Genomic DNA, 20,619 nt, shown 5'->3' on the forward strand with positions numbered 1-20,619 from the left:
TTGGGATTCTAGTATCTTCGATGAAGCTGTCAGAGAGCTTCAAAAGATAATTGTTGTAGCCTTCCACTTCAGCGTAGGGTTTCTCTCAAGTAAGAAACAGGAACCATCACCATAAACTGGGATATAAACTTTCACCAAGGAAATTACTAACCTTTTGAATAGAAAGCACCCTGACAACTGGGCGTTGGTGGCTCATGCCTGTAATTCTAGCTAACTCAGGAGGCTGATATCAGAGAATTGCAGTTCAAAGCCAGTTTCTGGCAGGAAAATCCACGAGACACTTATCTCCAATTACTCACCAGAAAACCAGAATGGACACTGTGGCTCAGAGTAGTAGCGTGCTAGTGCTGAGTGAAAGAGCTCAGGCCCCAAGTTCAAACCCCACAATCAACCAACAACAACAAAGAAAAGACAGCACCCAACAGCTTCCTCCTTTGGCTTTCTTTGCTCTTGCTGTATGTGCTCCTCTGTCCTTCACTCACAGCTCTAGAAAGTTTGGATGCCGTAACCAAAGCAAAGACCTTGTTGCAGCCTGAGCCCACCACTCTGACCATCAGTTAATTGCTCCCCAGGCTGTTACACCAAAATGGCCTCACGAATTCTTTATTTCATTTTTATCTAAGTTAACAGCTCTAAATGTCCTTTAATTATCTAAGCTAATTTTTTTGCCACTTTGCCTCCTCTACTGCTCCTTAGCCAACTTCAAACTGTTGCCTATTTTTCCCTTCAAAGTCATTCTCTTTCTCCTTATTGTCGCAGTTCAAGTCTCATGTACTGTGGCTTGGTCTATCTAAACTATTTCCTCAAACATCTCTCCATTCCCATGGTCATGCTGCCAACAGTTCTTTGTAAAACACCAATCTGAAGCATCATTCCACTTCTTTAAAAAAAAAAAAAAACAACCTCATGGCTCCTCACTGCCTGAAGGATCAGAATTGAATTCCCTGCTTAGTGTATGAGGCCCTCCACAATATGGCCCCAATCAATTCTCCCATCTTCTAGCCAGTCTTCTCTCCCCCTCACCTTACCTACTTAGTACAACAGATTAGACGATTAGTTATGCCTATGCATTAGCCGTAACAAACTAAAGGACACTTTAAAAGAACCACTTTTTTATACTTTGATCACACAGAATAGCAAGTTGCTATCTTCAAGATAATTCTCAAGAAAAGACTTTTGGTATTTACTGTTGTTTCTGTTGGGGCCTAAGTATAATTTCCTTGGTGAAACCTTCCATGATTTTCCATTAAAGACAAAATTTATTATTTCTTCCTCTTTATATTCACCAGAGTTACAGAATTTTATCTTCCTTCCTTGTTATTTTCTACAGAGAAGACTTTAACTTGTCCATGCCTGCTACCCCAAGTAACAGAGCAGAGGGTTGGGCACTACAATGTTCAGTATAAAACATATTCAACATGTTTGGTAAATGAATGCCAGGTTAGGTAAACACTTCATTTTTTATTAGATTAGTAATTATGTTTTCACTAGGTACTCTCAATTCTTAAATAATTCCATATGCATTTAACTTTATATAGTTAAGCCACGGTATAAACAAGACATGTCGATAGTTATCTAACTAAAGCTTGCATTACCCATGTACGAGTCAATGTCAAATAAAAATGTAATGTTTTTCTCTCTTTGGAGTTGTAGCACTCACAATTAGAAGAATGAAACATTAAAAAGTTAGAAATTTTACTAATTCATGATAGAGAAGTGAAGAAAAACATTTTAGTTATTGAATATTGAATAGTTTGCCCCTTGGATCTTACTTCCAGCATTAGATGCTCAAGTTGAGATTGTATTATAGGCTGGACTGTCCTGTGTTGAGTTGCATTGTACAAAAATTAATCACCATATTGGTCTAGAAACATTAAATTTTTTTTTCATTTGTACAGGGGCACATGCACTGTATTAAGTATGTAAGGTCTTATTTACATGGATTTGATTACAGAAACTAATATTCTGTAGTAAAAAAATAAAAATTTTAAACAGATTGTCCTATTTTTCCTTAAAATCATCAAAGCTTAATATTAAATACTTCATATTTAAACATTACTAAAACAAAGGCCCTTAATTCTGGAAAATAACATCTTAGTTTAAAAAGCTATAAAATTGAATACCAGATATATTTATTAATGTAGTATCCATTTTGCTTGTAGACTTGCTTGCAGACTGACTTTCAAAAAATGAGGCACCTCCTGAACGTCTAATTCGAGACAAACTCACTTTTACAAATTCAAGGTTTATACTGAGTGAGTCTTTTCGACCAGTGACTGAAGTGGGTTCCTCATCCACATTCCCTAAAGGAAACAAACAAAAAATCCAATGCCTGACATCTCTACATGTATATTTGTAAATATGGACACAGAAATGGGTTTCAATGAAAACTGTCCAACATACTGTAATGTGCTGTCAATCAAAACCATTTAACTTAGGTAAAAATTTAAATAGGAAACTCTAATGAGCAGTAGTATTCCTAACAATTGTTTAATAAGTTCAACTCAATAACATAATTGGTGCTTTTTACAACTGTTTGCCAATAACAAAGTGTAGAATCCACATGGACCCACATTATTTGTCTCAATAAAAGCAAAGAAATATTCACTAACAAGATCTTATGCACTTTTAGTGGTTCATCTGTACTTCAAAATGTCAGTGAAATTTAATTTCACTAAATTTTCATTTAAAAGTAACAAATGATTTAAACCTTTAAATTTAACTTTTTAAAATTTAACTTCTCATAGAACACAATTTCTTTCCCAAGTAGGAACATTTAGACATGTAACATAGGAAAGCTCTGCTATTCTAAATAATTACTGTGTATATCACTTAGAAATCATTCTGAAATTTTAAATTACTGTGTAACTTTACCTGAATCCCTCATTTCATAGTTTTACTTATTATGTAGGAACAAAATATATCAAAAGAAAAAATATAAAATGCTGTTGATCTAGGTTTTTATCTATTCCTAAAAGCAGAATGATTATGACAAGAAAGCTCCAAGAACAACAAACATAAAGAATACCTAGTCCTCCGGATCCAGGTGTGAGTCCAGAAACGGCAGTTTTTTGTTTCCCTGCCCCATACGGATGAAATACATATAGGGAAAAGTCGGACATGCATGCTGTGAAGCTCAGGCCAGAGGAGCTGCTGCTGGAGCTGGTCAGATCTGACTGACTACTACTGTGCCGACTTCTGCCCAAGGGGCTACCTAGTCCTGATGAACCTACAGTGAATATAAGAAACCAAAAATGTTCATACGCCATAAAAAGATGTAAAGAAGACAGTTACTAACAGGTTCTTAAAAGCCAAATGTGTCTTCAAAATACAATGGAGAAACTTAAACATTAAGAGATTTAGAACTTTAATATTAAAACAAGGATCTAATTTATACTGTAAACCAAGGTGAGATCCTCTCTTCATCTTTAAACAACTGTTAATACACGTTTAGCCTAATAAATACATGATTTTCTCTTTTCTCCTTTGCTCACTGGGGTTGGTTTCACACAGTCTAGGAGAATGAACTGAAAAAAGCATATTGTATTTTTGGAGTACACATTTCAGTAGGTATAGTGAACACAAAACAAGTTATGCACGTATAGAAATAAAAGATGTTTTTTCCTACACTGCAAGTTGTTCCTATTAACATTTACTCAAGATGGATAAGCTAATTGCAAATATACTGTAAAGATTAAAAAAAAAGAGGCTCTCTGAATAGAGTGTTATACAAAATTTATCTCCAGACCAGACTAGATCTGACAATCACTCTGGACAACCAGTAAAACTATGTTCAAAGTGCTGGAGTTGTGAGCTGATAGCTCATGCCTGCAATCGTAGCCACTAGGAGGCTGAGACCTGCAGATTGTTGTTCAATGCCAGCTCAGGCAGGAAATTCCATTAGAGTCTTACCTCCACTTAACCAGCAAAAAGCTGGAAGTGGAAACATGGCTCAAGGGGTAGAGTGCTGCCAGACTTGAGCTTGAAAAAAACCAAAGCAAGAGTACAAAGCCCTCAGTTCAGGTCCCATTACTGGCACACAAAAAGTTATTCACACTGTCTCAGAAATTCTACTTTTAAGAATTTATAAACAATAGCTGGGTGCCAGTGGCTCACGCCTATAGTCCTAAGCTACTGAGGAGGCTGAGATCTGAGGATCACGGTTCAAAGCCAGCCCGGACAGGAAAGTCCAGGAGACTCTCCAATAAACCACCAGAAAACCAGAAGTGGCGCTGTGGCTCAAGCAGTAGCACGCTCGCCTTGAGCTGAAGAGTGCAGGGATAGTGCCCAAGCCCAGAGTTCAAACCCCATGACCGACCAAAAAAAAAAAAATATATATATATACATATATATATAAACATTATTTAAATTTTTTCTTTAAAAGGCTTGGTGCTGTTCTTATACCTGTAATCCTAGCTACTAGGGAAATAAGATCAGTAAAATTACAGATTGAGGCCAGCCCAGACAGAAAAGTTGATGACCCTTCTCAACCCATAGCTGGGCACATCTGTCCTGCCAAGGTACACAGGAGGTTGAGATTGGAAGGAATCATCATGCCAGCCCAGCCTAGGAAGAGAAGTCTGAGATGACTTTTCTAAAGGAAAAGAGATTTCTAAGAGATTCTAGGGAATCTCAAATACATAATCAGAATGGTAGGATAACATACAGCTATTCAAGTTATTTTAGAGAAATTATTTCATAATTTGGGAAAATACCTATGACATTTTAAATTTTACAAAGTTACATACTGGAAAAGACTGCAGTTACAATGGCAGAAAGGAGATTGACTTGTTACCTATGATAAAGGGATATTCTTTCTTAGTTTTATTACATTGTAATACTTTTCCATTTAAAAATAATGAACAAGGGCTGGGATGGTGGCTCAGTGGTAGAGTGCTTGCCTTGCATGCTCGAGGCCCTGGGTTTGATTCCTCAGCACCACATAAGCAAAAAGAAAAAAAAGCCGGAAGTGGCGCTGTGGCTCAAGTGGTAGAGCACTAGCCTTGAGCTGAAGAGCTGAGGGACAGCACCCAGGCCCAGAGTTCAGGCCCACGACCCGACTCCCCCCCCCCAAAAAAAAAATAATGAACAATAATTACTGTGATCGTTTCAATAGCCAGCACTATACCTCTAACAATCTGTTGACTATCATACACTTACAGCGATATTTTGGAGCAAAGTACAAGATAACAGTTGGCCACATTAGCAAAAGTTTATTTCTAAGAAATTAACCTTTTTTCCTATTTTTGTTATGAAAATTTTCTAAGATTTACACTTCTTGTAACATTGATGATTCTTAAATGTAAAATATAACAAAGTGTTCTAAATTATTTGAGTGCATAGATTATTAAGCACCATTTTGTTAACAGTGCTTATAGTGTACACCTGCAAACTCAAATCAAAGTGTTATCCTTTGTTGAGCTCAAACTACAGATTAACTGAACTAATTCAAGTTCTGATAACCCAGAACTGGGATATACTCCAGGCTTTGGTCTTGATATTTTTCTATAAATATTCCAGTTCTCAAATATTGTCTAGTTTTCTGCCAGAGTAGTGAAGCCATATCTCTCTACCTGGCATTCCGGCTTTGCCTGCTGAGCTCTTTGCTCCACTCTGGGTAGCACTGCCTCCAGGAGACAGAGTCTCTGTGGGACACGTAGTCCCTAGAGTCTCCAGCTCTCCTCGGTTTGAAGAGAACACCAAATCCAGGGATGGTAGCTTTAGCATGCACTCCACTCTTGACACTGGTAAACAGCTAAATTTGATCTGTGATGGCTAAAAAGAAGAGAAATAAAAACAATAAGGTTTCTAGGAGGTGCATGTTGTGTTTCATACTGGATTCCAAAAGTCCCTCCTTAGCCCACATATGTCAAATTCATCATGTTTACTCAGAAGAGACTTAGAAGAACTGTCTATTGTCATAGCTTTTGCTAACAGAGGCATATGGTATATGAGCCAAGTGTATTTACAAAATGGTACTGTTTTTAAAAAAGCTAAATAGACATTTAGGAATTTCTGAAACTTAAATGTATTTATGCTAACATTATATTTGTTCAAGATCAAATCATTTTGTTTTTAAGTACTGGAGTTGGAACTCAGGAAATCATACTAACTAGACAAGTGCTCTATCACTTATGCAATGCCCCCAACTTCTTTAGTTTTCACTTGGAGGTAGGCAACACGCCTTAATCGTTGGCTATGATGGGAGTATCACAAACTTTTTGCTCAGGTTGGCCTCAAACTGTGAGTCTTCTAATCTCTGCCTCCTGAGCTGCTGGAATTATAAGTATGAGCCAATTGGCAGCTTTTAAGAAGTGATCTAATATTAAAATTTTAGAACACTGGTTTAATAGTAAGTTTTATAAAGACCCCAGTTGTCACATATTATGTATTTTCATCAGAATTTCAAAACAGTGTAAAATTTCAGAGTATCAGACTATAGATCTTTTGGTCAAACTATGTCCAACTATGTGGAAAATGAACTATACAACTTGTGGGTGAGGAAGGGAAGGAAAAACTGGGAGAGAGCAATGGAATGACTGACATTGTTCAAAAAGAAATGTATTCTTTATCTGACTTATGTCACTGTAATCCCTCTTTACATCACCTTTACAATAACAATAAATGAAAAGAAAAAAACTATATCCATCAGTATTGTAAAATTCTTGAGATCAGAAATGAAATCTTAACTGAATATAAACTAAACTTTGAAGTCTGATCTTTTCAAATAGTCTTTAATAAACAAATCCAATCATGTGCTAACAGGCCTACTAATAGGAAAACATTTTAGAATAAAATATTAAGTAAAAACTACTTAACTGTTGGCATAAAATCAATTAAAGGTACTATTGTGACTTCTTATTTTAACTACACTTTCTACTTGCCCACAAAGGAGTATAATAGTAAGAATTAAAGCTTCATAAAATACTTTAAAAATTCTTTAACATATCAGTTTTTACCATAAAAGTGTAAAAACTAAAATTTTAAAACCCCAAATCTGTGCAACTTCTTCAAAGAGAAGTAAATATGTATTTAAAATTTTATATTTTCCAGCGTTCAGGCAACCTTTCAGCTATTGTGGATAAACTAATGGATCATGAAACTAAGAAAACTAAGAGAAATAATGCTAAAACATTTCAATAAATTTAACAAAAAGTTGTCTTTAAAGGAGATTATATTAAGTGTATTACCTGAACTCGTACATAGACCACAACATCTACAGGAAAAGAAGAGTAAGCAGATGTAGAAGACGATACTAATGATGTTGTTGATTCTTCCATGGGATCTGGAATTTCAAAATGCCCCATATCTTCATCCTGGGAGCTGACACCTGTTAAAATATGCAATTGTAAGTTTATTAAACAAGTCAAGGGCAAACCCTTAAAAGGTCCTTAACCAGAGTTACCAATATTGAGATCATAGGTATGAAAACCCAGCAGTATGTGCTTCAAACATCTTAGTTATTTTCCCAAAGACAAATCATGTAATCTCCTCAAGCCTCAATCTCTTGTAAATGGAGTTTAGATATCTCTCAGGTTCTTTTCCAGTTGTACTTAATGTATAGTAATATAGTCACCCCTCATATGACATGGAAGTACATAAGGAAGATGCTTACCTGTGTAATTCCTTTCAATGGGTGTAATTGGGATAGTTTCCAGAGCCTTTTCCAGAAAGTCTAATAGGCAAGGACTGATAACCATCTCTTCTGGCAATGACTGAAGTGCCACCCAGGCATACAGCTTGGCTGTTTTCACCCCTCCACTTCCTTTTCCTTTGGCTAGAACATTAATAAATGTCAGGTTCATTTAATAGGATTTAATTTTTTTTAAGTTCCAGTAAAACATGACAAATTTATGAGAAGTTAGAATTATATGACCAGCTTCATCAGGCGAAGTACCTCAGGGCAATAAAAATAGGTTGATGATTGCCAGATGCCAATAGCTCTTGACTTATGCTAGTTACTCAGGAAGCTGAGCTCTGAGGATGGCAATTCACCAAAGAAGAAAAGCTGGAAGTGGAGCTATGTCTTCAGTGGTAGAGCACAAAAGCTCATAGGTAGTGCCCAGACCCCAGACCAGTATGTACGCGCTCATGCACGCACGCGTGCATACACACACACACAGGCTGATAGAAATGATACATCAGAGTTAGAAAATGGTTATTCTTACTTGCTCTAAGACATAAATTTTGGTCAGTTTTCAACTTTATACTTGCTTAAGTCTCCTTAGCTTTAGTCCTTTGGTCCATTTTAGAAGGGAGAGAACCCTGACTAATAATGTTTAGTACACTGTTTTTAGGCTTTCCTATACTTAGCCTGTACATACTCACAGTGGTTCTTGATACAGAATTCCATGGTACTTCCTAACTAAATTACTTTCAGTCAAATGAACAGAAACAACTAATGTATCTTAGCTAACTTGGGCTTAGGTTTCCAACTTGAGCATTTCTTAGTTTGTAAATGTAGAAAAAACATGTTCTCATTCAATGATCCTTAACATTCCTCAATTATAAAAAGGGATTCAAATATCTACCACATACTTAATTGACAGAAATGTGTCATTATTGATAAGTGATATAAAAAATGTTAAGTGGTATCATCATGATTCTTCAGTTTTTAACCAAGTTTTTATATATGTCTATATATACATGTGTTTATATATATGTATATACATATATATGTATATATGTTTGTTTATACATATATATGTATGTACATATGTATATATATAAAGTTCTGTTTTCCAAGGGCAACTTCTCGAATAATTCTCATCTAGCCTTCTATTACTCTTTTTTTCTGTGGGAATTCTGCCACAGTGTGTGTGAGGTAAACTGGGCTGTGGTAGTCAAATTTCCAAGAATGATTCCAATGAGCCTTGCTCCTGGCATACCCCCAGTTCCCTCCTTCTACTGATCCGTATGATCAGTAACATTTTGTCTAGGCAATGGCATATAACTTCGTTAGTCTGAACCATAAAAGGTAAGCAGGTTAAGCTACATTCTTTTTGGGATAGTTCTTTTCAAAAGATGTTAGCTGCAATATAATGAAATAACATTCAAGTGGCCCTGTGAAGTGTTCACATGGTGTGGAAATGAAGCACAGTGGACACAAGGAAAGGTTTCTTCAGAGTGCCAATCAAGTATTTAAGTGACCTTGAGTTAGATCCACCAAGCCAAACTGCCCCTGCATTTCTGATCAACAGAGACTGTGACATTATAAGCCACTAAATGCTGTTATAATACACACAAATGCAGCAAACCCCAGTACTCTGTCATATGTATATAAATTTGGTATTTCTATCTGATAATAGCTGCCAAATTTGAACTACATAAAACCACCCTTTTCTAAACATACACTGTCTTAAACATCTAGTTAAGAAAACTGTTAAGATGAATAACTACAGCCAAACATGAATTTTGACAAGTCAATGTCTATTTTACAATAGAGCAAGTAGAATTATGAAAAGCTATGAGAAAATGGCAAGCAATAGAAATATATTCTCCTTAAATACCTGAGGGAATAGGTGGGGGTTGGGGAGGAAGTAAGGTGTTAGTCTTGCTCTGGACAGTGCAAGGTAAAGGAGGAGAAGGAGGAGACGTGCCACAGTCTTTCATACCATACAGCTTGGACTCTTTGGAGAGTGTTCTTGGCAAGGAAGATCCTCTGGAGGCATTAGGTGATTCAGTCTTTAGTGTCTTGGAATTATAATGCAACTGCGGTAAAAACAAACTTTGAAATTAAAATTTTGCAGATGAAATACAGAAAATGTGGTAGAACACTAGTTCAGGAGTATAAACAAAGTTTGACCTTGTGTAAGTCAGCTTTTGATCCCAGCAAGACACTGCTTTTTTTCTTTTCTAAGATTGAAAATGTCTTTCCAGGTAATCTTTGAAGTCATTTCCAGCTTAATAGTCTAAGACTTTCTAACTTACAACTTTAGACTCTTAAAAAAAAGTTATTTAATGAAGTTGCCCAAGGCTAAGTTGTACATTCTTTAAAGCATGCTATGAAATATTGGTGTAACTTCTTTCTGCCAGACTTTCATGGAAAAAGCTGTGTAAATGAAATGGCAATGTGCAGTTAATATATTCTTATATCTAGAATATGCCTAGATAAGCCAGAAAGTCTCATTTTAATGTAATAAGCAAAAGAAGACCATACATGACAGAAAATAAACACCACTTGAATATTCTCTTAGCCTAGACAATTAGGTTTTCACCTTTACATCAACTCCAGGAATATAGAATACTGTTGTTTCTGAGTCACTAGGCTTTGTCTGCAGAGACGATGGCACTTTCTTGCCAGTCATTAAATGGGTGGTAGAAGCATAATTCGTTTGAAATTTCTTCTTTTTGGAAGGAGAATCTTGATCTAAGCTTCTGGAACTTCTATCATAACTCCTATAAAAGAAAAAGAAAAAAACAGCTCAGCACTATTTAGCTGGACAGTTTAATGGTGTTAATATTGTGTATTTCTTAATGATACAGGGTAGCTATTTTTATTCTTTGTTTTTCAGTGGCTTACTATGTATCCCAGGCTGGCTCTGAATTGTCTCTACTTCTTGAGTGGATTACAGGTGTGCACACCTGCTGCCATTATTGTTTTTAAAAGTGATGGCTATTTTACTGCACAGAATTTGTTTTTGTTGGTTGAGGGGCTTGAACTCAGGGCCTTTGCATTATCCTGGAGTTCTTTTGCTCAAGGCTAGTGCACTAGTACTTTGAGCCATAGCGCCACTTCCTATTGCACAGATTTATGATGGATCAAATGAAACTGCTCTTTTTATAGTAGAATGCTGGCTGTATATTAGCACTTTACTTTGGATTATTATGGTTCAATTAGAATGATATAACTTCTTTTTTATTATCATTGCTTCCATTTCTTTTCTTTCTCATTTTATAAAAACTTCATTATACAAACTTGACCACTGAAATCTTTACTTATGAAAAATTTCAAATACCTAATTTAACAACTATCAACATTCTGCCATTCTTGTTTCATCTACATTTCTACAACTCTCTTAAGTGTAAGCACTATTTTATTTTTGTAGTCCATCAGGAAAAAAAGAAAAATTTAAAGAAAAAAAATCTAATGTTAAATAGTTTATATTACCATTTCATTAATAATGGGAAGAAATGTTAGAACCACAATCATATCTCAGTCTAATCAAGCCTATTTGTATAAAATTTCTAGATTTTTTTTCCTTTTGAACTCATCAAACTCTCCAAAACCAAGATACCACACTATTCTTTAAAACAGAAACGTAGAGAACAGAGAAGAAAAAATTCATTCTTGTTGAACACAGAATTTCAAACATATAACTAATTTAATAACAAAATCATAGACTCTAAATTAGACATTTGCTTTTAGTTCCAGGAAATATATGCACTTTTTTATATGCAATTAATCACTATAATTATGTTCATCTACTTTTTAAATGTACATACATTTTGAGAATGGGGACAAACATTTGTGATAAAAATCCAATGATAAAAGATTAGTATTTCTACTAGATCAGGTCATATGTGTACCTTTTTCTAACCAATTCCTTACCTTCTCAAACTTATATCATCATGTTCTTGTAGAAGGGTGGTTGGGTGGAGTACACACTTCCCACTATCAATTTCAACCCGTATATCAAGTTCAAAGTCAATATTTCTCTCAGTAGCTGTGCCACTAAGACTTCGGTTGACTGGAGTTGTTGGCCAGCGTTCTGTAAGTAGCTGATGCACAGCAGCAAAGCCTGTTGCTTTCTTACGAGAAGTGTGTCTAGAGAAAGAAAAAGTGATCAGTACTTATACTAAAATGGTATAAGTCATTCTAAGAAATGATTTCCAATACGTGAGAAAGAGTTCATAAACCTGCACAAATTACTTAACTAGAAGATACTAATTGTAGTTTTTCCTAAGTTTAATGGGTTACATTTTATTGAACTAAGTGAGAAAACAGCATAGCCACTATTATCAATGAATTGTTATGTCAGTGCATGAATATAATGGAAAATGTATTTTTACAAATTATAAAATTAGGACAGAAGAATATGGAAAGAAAGAAAAATAAAACCAATGCTCTTTAACAAACAATATTAGGGAATCTGGGTATCTACATGCATAACAATAAATTGGACCATTTTGTTATATAGTAGAAAATTTTAAAAACTCATACTAATGCTCTCTTTTAACTAATTTTTTGTTGTTGTTGTTGGTAGTGGAGCCTGAACTCTAGGCCTGGGCACCGTCCCTCAGCTCTTCAGCTCAAGGCTAGCGCTGTACCACTTGTGAGCCACAGTGCCACTTCGGGCTTTTTCTGCTTATGTGGTGCTGAGGAATTGAACCCAGGGACTCATGCATGCAAGTCAGGCACTCTACCACTGAGTCACCTTCCCAGCCCAGTAAATTTCTTTTTAATGGTCAAAATGTTTACCTACAAAAGATGGCTACCCTAATGGAAGTTTATCTGAATAAACATGAATTAAAATGTTTGTAAAAATAGGGATGAATGTGAAACTAAAGAGATCAACTGTCCAGGAAAAGAGCTGCGAGTTGTGGGATTACTATTAAAAGGGGAAACTTAAACAATCATGAAATAGTTAAAAATCTGCTTTAAAAACCACTAAAATACCCCAGGGCTGGTGTCTCATACTTTAATCCTCACTGCTCAGGAGGCTGAGATCTGAGGATTGTGGTTCAAGGCTAGACTGGGCAGAAAAGTCTGTGAAACTGCCACCTACAAAATGGCCAGTAAAAAGCAGGGCTAAAGGCACAGTTCAAGCATTAGAGTGCTAGTAGAACAAAGAAGTTCCAGGGCCTGAGTTTAAGCCCTTGTCCTCTCTTCCCTCAAAATAAGAAAAAGCCAAAATACATAGAAAAATTGCTTAAAGAACACAAAGATCATTTTAAAAAATCTTAGGATGTCCATGTGAAGACATTCAGCCAGATATAGTGTTACATGCTTATAATCCCAGCATGTGGCAGTGTAGGCAGCAGGATCCAGAGTTCAAAACCAGCCTCAGCTACCAGTGAGACCCTGTCTCAAAAAACAATCCCAGAGGAAGTGGCGCTGTAGCTCAAGTGGTAGAGCCACTCGCCTTGCGCTGAAGAGCCAAGGCACAGCGTCCAAGCCCAGAGTTCAAGCCCCACGACCGACCAAAAAAAAAAAAGGAAAAAAAATCCCAGATATTTAAAATGTGTATTTCATGTATGTATTTCTTACACATACTTATATATTTACATATATGTGAAATAAGTCATTTACAGAGTTGAAAAATATTGCTGAATTTTAATGTTAGGCATAATCGTATAATCAACCCAATAATAAAATATGAGAATAGCATGGTTGTCTTAGAGACTTAGAAAAGTGAAAAAAGTCCTTATTACAACTTTTCTTAGAAGATTATTTGAGTATGTATTCTAGAAAAATGAGGAAATAAAACAAAAATGTGCCTATATAAAAGAGATTCAGGAATTAGGAGCTTGAAATTAGTTTAGAAAAGAATCCCCATAGCTCAGAATGGCGAAGATTAAAGATGGAGTGAGTTCCTTCTCTACTAAGTTACATGACTACCTGCATGTCTAGTCAATTTCCCATTATTATCAAGATCCTTCCAGCTTTTCTTGAGGGTGTATTCTTATAAAGCTTTTATGTAACATTATCTCACCTATTTCTTCCTCTCAAGAATTTGTTAAAATTTTCATTTATTGTGTCCTCTAACATTTTTCTTCATTACATATTACTGTTAGGTGTTTCCTTATAATTAGTTATTTTCTAAGCTCAGGAAAACTATAACCGTTTCCTTTATTTAAATCATTACCACATCTTTATTTCCATTTTCTTGACAGGAAATATACTGGAGAAATAATTAAGGTTATTTAAATAAATGCGTTTGCATTAGAAAAGGAAAATAATGTGCTTTAAGAAACTAAATTACATTATTAATAATGTAGAGGTATGACTTAGTCAATAGAATTTCTGGTATAAAGTAGGTATAATGCTTTAGGCTCCATTCTGGGCTCTGAGATCTTGAGAGAAACAAATAAATAAGTACATAAATAAATAAAGGCTACTCACGAGGGCTTCCTGTAAATATAAAACCTTTCCCTTTCTCGGTCTTCATCCTTTTCATCTTTGTCAGAATCTTCACTGGTAGAAGACAGACTGTCATCCCGTCGACCCTCCTCAGGTTGGAAATGAATGCTTGGGGAAAAGCTGCCTGGAGTTTTGGGAGAACTGAACACGGAACATGACCCCTCACTGTTGGATGAGTAATGAGATGGACCTTCGAGAGTTACAGATAAAAGGTCCAGTTCTGTCTCCTCTGGAAACTGATTGTAAAATGAGAAAACAACCCAAATTAGATTCACATTTCAAGTCCAGAAGTCCCTAAAATATATGTCTTAACAGAAAATCTTCTCAGAGTTGAATTTCCTCACTTTGAATTCAAAGGTCACACTGAAGAAAACATGAAATGGCACACCAAGGAAGGAAGCAGGTCAAACCACACATCATACCACTGACATTTTAAAAATCACAGAAAAATTTACTTTATAGGAACATTATCATCATGTTAATTAAGAGAACCACTTGAGTAAAGATAATTATGTGGAAAGAAAAGTAGCAAAGTATGGATCAGATGGGGAGAACAATTAGTAGCAATTAACATGCAGTGTTTGTAAATTGTCAAGTACTGCAAGTACTAGCTAAACTTAAGAATATGGTATATTTTAAGGTAAATACCCAGAGGCCACTGCTTTTAGGTAACTAAAAACAAAAAATTCTCATGACTTAATTTATTCACTTCTCACTATTGCTGCAGTATGGTTTGAAAATAATTGGCATTTATAAAGTATAATGTGTAAGGCCAAGTAATTCATTATTTTAAACTATTGAGTGCTACTACAAAATTTGTAGTGAAAGCTTACAATCAAAACTGCAAATATTTACAGAATTTAGGTGTTCTTTACTTTTATGAACTAAATATTCTTTTTTCCTTTTTGAATTTTTGCCAGCACTGGGGCTTGAAACTCAGCCTTGTACTCTTGCTTAGATTTTTTCACTTAGGGTAGTAGCTACCATTTGAGCCACACCTCCAGTTCCTGCTTTTTGCTGGGTTGTAACTGGAGTTTCTTAAGATCTGTATATTTGTGCTGGCTTGGAGCCAAACTTAAGAATTCAAGTTCCTGAATAGCTAGGATTGTAAGCATGAGTCACTGGCACTTGACCAAAAACATGTCAATAAACGAATAATAAAATCAGGTTTTTTACATTTTCTAAATTAAAAATTGGTAAATTTGCTGGGCACCAGTGGCTCATGCTTGTAATCCTAGCTACTCAAGAGGCTGAGATCTGAGGATCACAGTTCAAAAAAGCCAGCCTGAGCAGGAAAGTCTGTGAGATTCTTATCTCCAGTTAACCAAGGAGGAAAACCAAAAGTGGCACTGTGGCTCAAGGGGCAGAGTACTTGCCTTGAGCTGAAGTACTCAGGGACAGCACCCAGGCCCAGAGTTCAAGCCCCACAACCAAAAAAAATGGTATATTTATGTAGAAAAATTTCTATTTTGTACATATTTTATATAGCTATATCAATAATCTATTTCCTAACTTATCATTAGCAAGTCTAAATTTCATATCTCTTATCTTATTTGTGATTTTTACATACCATTTATTTTTACAAGCACCATACACTGTTATTTAAAAACAGGACTTTAGTCACTTCAAATATTAATGCCTTTAAGAATCACCTAATTAGGGCTGCAGATGGAGATCAGTAGTAGAGCACCTGATGGCTTAGCATGCTGGAGCCCTGATACCCATCCTCAGAACCTCAGAACAAAACAAAATACAAAGAAGCCCATCTAGTTAGTAGGAACCATTCAATTAACATACATGATTTGTTTCTAAGTTTTTTGTTTTTCAGAAAATTGGAAATTCATTTGCTGTTTACAATTTAATAGTTCTAAAATGAAGTCTAGTGTTACTAAATTCAATGTAACTACAGAACATAGGTTGAGCCTCCAGTTTGAGAGAATAGGATAAAGAAAATGTATTTGGATCAAAGTACCAATTTTTAAATGTAATTTAAAAAATCTTGCACAAAGATTATCAGCATGTAATAGTTTTAAAATCCGTTTTTACTTTTATGACATACATAGGGAAAACATTTGACTTATGAATGTGTTAATCATATTTATATGTTTAATAACAATCATATTCAGACATGAGAATAATTTAAATGGGTCATTTAATAAATACTTTTATACCAGTGCCCCCCCCAAACACCGTTCAATTGTTAATTTGTTGTTTTGAGTATTTGAGTTATATGTGTTTCTAGTATGAGTTAATTTATGGGTATTATTTATAAAAAGAATCAATGTAGCTAATGTAAAAAGGATTCACTTAGAGATCAATAAATAATACACTGCAGTTTTAGTTTAAGATTGTGGTTGAGCTGATTAGAAAAGCAGATTAAAATATCTTAATTTTGAAAATCAAAATAATCTTAAAATACAAGTATAAAGCTAAAGTTAATGCATGCAAGAGCTTATGAAATATATATGATGAAAAGAACCCAAATCTTAAATATTTGAGATATTTCTGAGGTATCAATTCAGTTTGAAATGGAAGGAAGATATTTTGAAAGCAAATTTTCAGGGTTGTTAATTAGTTCAAAAGTGCAATTGTTGTTTTGAATATGTACCTGAAAATACCCTTCCCTGGGAGTGCTGGACTGTGGTGTACTTCCCCATACTGTATTTTTCAACTTAATTAAAATAATAAGAAAAGAAAAACTCATGAAAAACAAAAAACAATGTAAACAAATACATAAAACAAACATTTTAACAGTAAGTTTTAGCATGCTTTGAATTTAGATTATAACTTTGAAACTGAACTTCCTTCTGGCTTCTGACACTATTTGTATGCTTAAAATACACAAATAAGTACAAGCACTTTCAATTATCATAGTGTAATATATACTATAACCTGGAAGAAATATTCCACATAGACTTTTCTAGCTAAGACCAAGCAGTTACAAGTCTTCACCATTATCACCGGCAGCCAGTCTCCCAAGGGAGGGTGAGGCTATGCTCCACTAGTGGGCCTATGCAGTCTGATCATTACAATTTCTACTGTAGGGTAGAAGCAGTGTTTCAAAATAGTAGAAAACTTATCTATGGGTATTTCTAACAAATGCCATTTCTCTTACTGTGTCCTGGATGTTAAAAGTTACTCTGGGTCCAGGAGATGCTGCATCCACACGGATTTCTGGGAGCTCATCAGCTTCTCCTACTCTAGAACTGTAAGTAAAATATAAAGGAGTCTGATTAATGGTGTTAACATTCTATTTTTTTTTAATTTTATTTTATTTGTGAACATACTGTACAGAGGGGTTACAATTGCATGGGCAGGATAATGCGTACATTTCTTACCAAGCATTGCAGCCTCCTCCTTTGTTTACCCTTCCCAGCCTCCCCCCCCCCCCCATCCCAATCCTTCTCCTTCCCCCCTCCCCCCCACCCCCTTAACATTCTATTTATAAATACCTTCTTTATCAAAAAAGACTGAATTTTTTGGTATTTCATTTCTTAACAGTACTCCAGGAAAAAGACTCAACATTTGATTAGCTCAACAGTTTTGAAAACATAATTATACAAAAGAATTGATACTCTTTCTTTCTAGAGTGCTAGTTTAGTACTAAATCACTATTTTAATTTGACATGAAAACTTTCCTTTCCATTTCTTCATTTGATACATTGACATAAAGCCATAGCTACTAGTGTGCAGTTTTATTTCCTTACGTAGTCTATAAATGTATGCATAAACTTATCCAACATGCAGTGTACTTCATTAAAGCCACTTGATACTGGTCTAGACATGGCAGAGGAATTCCTTACATAAACAAAGTTCAGCCAGGGCCAGGGACTCACGGCCTGTAATCTTAGCTACTCAGGTGGCTGAGATCTGAGGATTGCCTTACGAAGCCAGCCCAGGCAGGAAAGTCCATGAGACTTTTATCTCCAATAAACTAAAAAAAAAAAAAAAGCTGGAAGTGGTGCTGTGGCTCAATTGGTAAAGCACTAGCCTTGAGCAAAAGAAGCTCAGAGACAGCACCCAGGCATGAAGTTCAAGCCCCAGGACCAGAAAAGAACCAAAAAAAAAGAAGTTCAAGTGACCAGATTGATTGCTATTTTACCAATGAGACCCATTTTTACTACCAATTATAAGACATTAAACAAAATGAGTCAATCTTGTGAAAGATGGCAATGTTAGTGTTTCTTTTCATTTTGGTAGAAATACGCTATACCTGGCTCTCTCCATTCGCTTGAGAGGTGGTCTTCCAGAAGCAGAAATGCTTTTTGATCGGTTATAACTTGGTTTATAACCCAAACCCCACTTATCCTTTAGGGAAGCAGCCTAATGAAATGGGAGAAAAAAAAAGGAACTATAGGCAATTGTATATGGCTCTAAAATTTTACTTCAGATAAACTAAAGAACTCTTACCATTAAGTTAGTTAGCTTCCCCAACCTCAGGAGACTTTGAACACTATTTATTAATATAAATGAGTCAAAGCAGAATATCATACCGCTATTCTAGGACCTCACATCATTGATATGAGCCACTGGCTGGCCCAAGAGAAATGGAGAAAAAGATTAGGAGCAGAATAGGATAAAGAAACCAGGTCAGAATGAAGGAAATGATTCATAAGAAAAGGTTCTAGAAAAAAGCTAAGTGTGTAGGAGGAGGGGGAGAAAGAGACAATTGTCTCACATATCATTTATGATTTTTAAGTTAAAAAAATTAAAATGGTTAAATGAACTTCTTTTTAAATATTTACTCACTCTCATACTGGATCTCCGCAATTTTTTGCGAACGTCTCTTCGAATGTCATTCACAGCTACAGATTCCAACTGTTGGTAACGCTGGATTTCCTGGTTGATGGTTCCTTCACTTGCACCTAATTTCCTAGACACAAAAAGTGGAGGGGACAGTTTTGTAAAGAACAAGAAAGTATAACTGAGTTTTTAATCCATTTTTAACTTTCTCCCCTGTCAGAATACCAGAGTGATGTATGAATTGGCAAAGACATGTTTAACAGTCATATCTGGCAAGCAATACTTTAAAAAATTACACAATACCCTCTAACATTAGAAGAAATGTTTCTTAACTTTTGCTGTATCTGACACTGGTCTGACATGAGGCCCTGAGTTCAAGTCCCAGTAGTGTCAAGAAAGATAAAAAGTCTGAAAATCTCATGAAAACTACTGGCTGTAGGAAACATGTCTATGTAAACATTCTACCTATAAACTACAGCTTAGTTTTTTGAAAGAATTTATTTTGCTATAAACTACAGCTTAGGTTTTTGAAAGAATTTATTTTGCTTCATCAGTTTTTACTCCTGTGACAACAAAAGTCAAATTGTAAATCAACAACATAAAAATGTGATTCACTAAATGATAATTTACAGTTTTTAGGACAAACCTTTCACAAAACTTTTCCTATGTTTGTGGAAGCCCTTGATGGAAGACACACAAATAGACACACACACACACACACACACACACACACACACAGCTGAGGCATGACCATCAACTTCTGAGAAAACAAATGTTTCAAAGTATAGCAAGAATTCTTGCACTTTAAAAAGGTACTTAAATTCTCTTTTCTTCTCTACAAAATTCCATTTCAGAATACTGTTAACTACAAACGCATAATTTATATATGCATGTGAAGATATATATGTAAGTACATTCACATATATAGATAACTGGGTTTGTCATTTAGAACCAGCCATAAATTGCACAGAAATGAACATTTGTGAAGGGCACCAAAGTAGAATTTCTAGTTCAACTTTACCACTAATGAATTTAGGATTTCAGGTCAATCACTAAACTACTTTGGACACAGGTGATCTCAGTGACAAACTAAAGGGTTCTGTATGAGCCCAAATGAATTTCTTCAATAGTTTGCATCCTATATGATTCTGTGATCTATAATTATTAGAGGACACTATATTAAATTTAAAATCATTACACATACTTAAGATCATCTATCACTTTGGCCTGTTCATTCAATTCTCTGATATCCACTAAACGCTTCATTATTTTTCTTCCTCGAAGTTCTCCTGGCTGGGTGGAAGAGGGTCCTTGTCTTCGATAATCTACAGCTTCCTGAAAAATTAAAAGCATATGTCAGTATCAGTCTCAGTTCACTCGGGAAATCTATGCTACAATATTAACACCTTAAATCAAAGAAAGCATGCAAGAATCAAAGCCATCTATGCATTAAGTAAGATGATTAGATTCTTCAGCGATTCAAGTCCCTTCAATTTTGTAGGGAATCTAGTTACTGCAGTTAGTTGCTACCTACATTTCCCCATGAGTGTGCTCTGCATGCTTGCAAATGGGACTGGCTAGACTGAGGGGAGCCCCACTTCTCTGTGTCACACAGATACTCTGCAGGAACAGAATAGCGCTGATTTGGGGGCGTCAGGCCTAGGAGATGATTTACAAGTCGCTGCCCAAAGGTGAGTTTGTGGCCATCTCCACTTACTGAACTTCCATCTGAACTCTAAACAATAAACAGTAATATTAATGTATATCATGGTACAATAAATACTTAAAATGAT

General features: G+C 35.4%; 1 protein-coding gene across 4 annotated transcripts in view; it reads right to left on the reverse strand.

Moving 5' to 3' along the window:
• The window catches only part of Kiaa1109 (KIAA1109 ortholog), a 150,657-nt gene that overhangs the window by 16,515 nt on the left and 113,523 nt on the right, over positions 1 to 20,619 (reverse strand). Inside the window, exons 56-70 of one of the 4 annotated variants that reach the window (XM_013022153.1) lie at positions 20,361 to 20,561; positions 20,031 to 20,161; positions 18,833 to 18,956; positions 18,297 to 18,406; positions 17,199 to 17,289; positions 16,692 to 16,754; positions 14,066 to 14,319; positions 11,552 to 11,767; positions 10,218 to 10,398; positions 9,615 to 9,711; positions 7,616 to 7,777; positions 7,191 to 7,330; positions 5,574 to 5,775; positions 3,029 to 3,229; positions 2,124 to 2,303 (exon numbers count right to left, since the gene is read on the reverse strand). In XM_013022153.1, coding sequence (XP_012877607.1) covers positions 2,124 to 2,303; positions 3,029 to 3,229; positions 5,574 to 5,775; positions 7,191 to 7,330; positions 7,616 to 7,777; positions 9,615 to 9,711; positions 10,218 to 10,398; positions 11,552 to 11,767; positions 14,066 to 14,319; positions 16,692 to 16,754; positions 17,199 to 17,289; positions 18,297 to 18,406; positions 18,833 to 18,956; positions 20,031 to 20,161; positions 20,361 to 20,561 — 2,353 coding nt within the window. Of the gene's footprint in view, positions 1 to 2,123; positions 2,304 to 3,028; positions 3,230 to 5,573; positions 5,776 to 7,190; positions 7,331 to 7,615; positions 7,778 to 9,509; positions 9,712 to 10,217; positions 10,399 to 11,551; positions 11,768 to 14,065; positions 14,320 to 16,691; positions 16,755 to 17,198; positions 17,290 to 18,296; positions 18,407 to 18,832; positions 18,957 to 20,030; positions 20,162 to 20,360; positions 20,562 to 20,619 lie in introns of all 4 variants that reach the window. The other 3 variants (XM_013022155.1, XM_013022154.1, XM_013022156.1) reach the window with 3 other exon arrangements.

The sequence above is a fragment of the Dipodomys ordii genome, unplaced genomic scaffold, assembly GCF_000151885.1.
Source record: "Dipodomys ordii isolate 6190 unplaced genomic scaffold, Dord_2.0 Scaffold60, whole genome shotgun sequence".
Taxonomy (NCBI): domain Eukaryota; kingdom Metazoa; phylum Chordata; class Mammalia; order Rodentia; family Heteromyidae; genus Dipodomys; species Dipodomys ordii.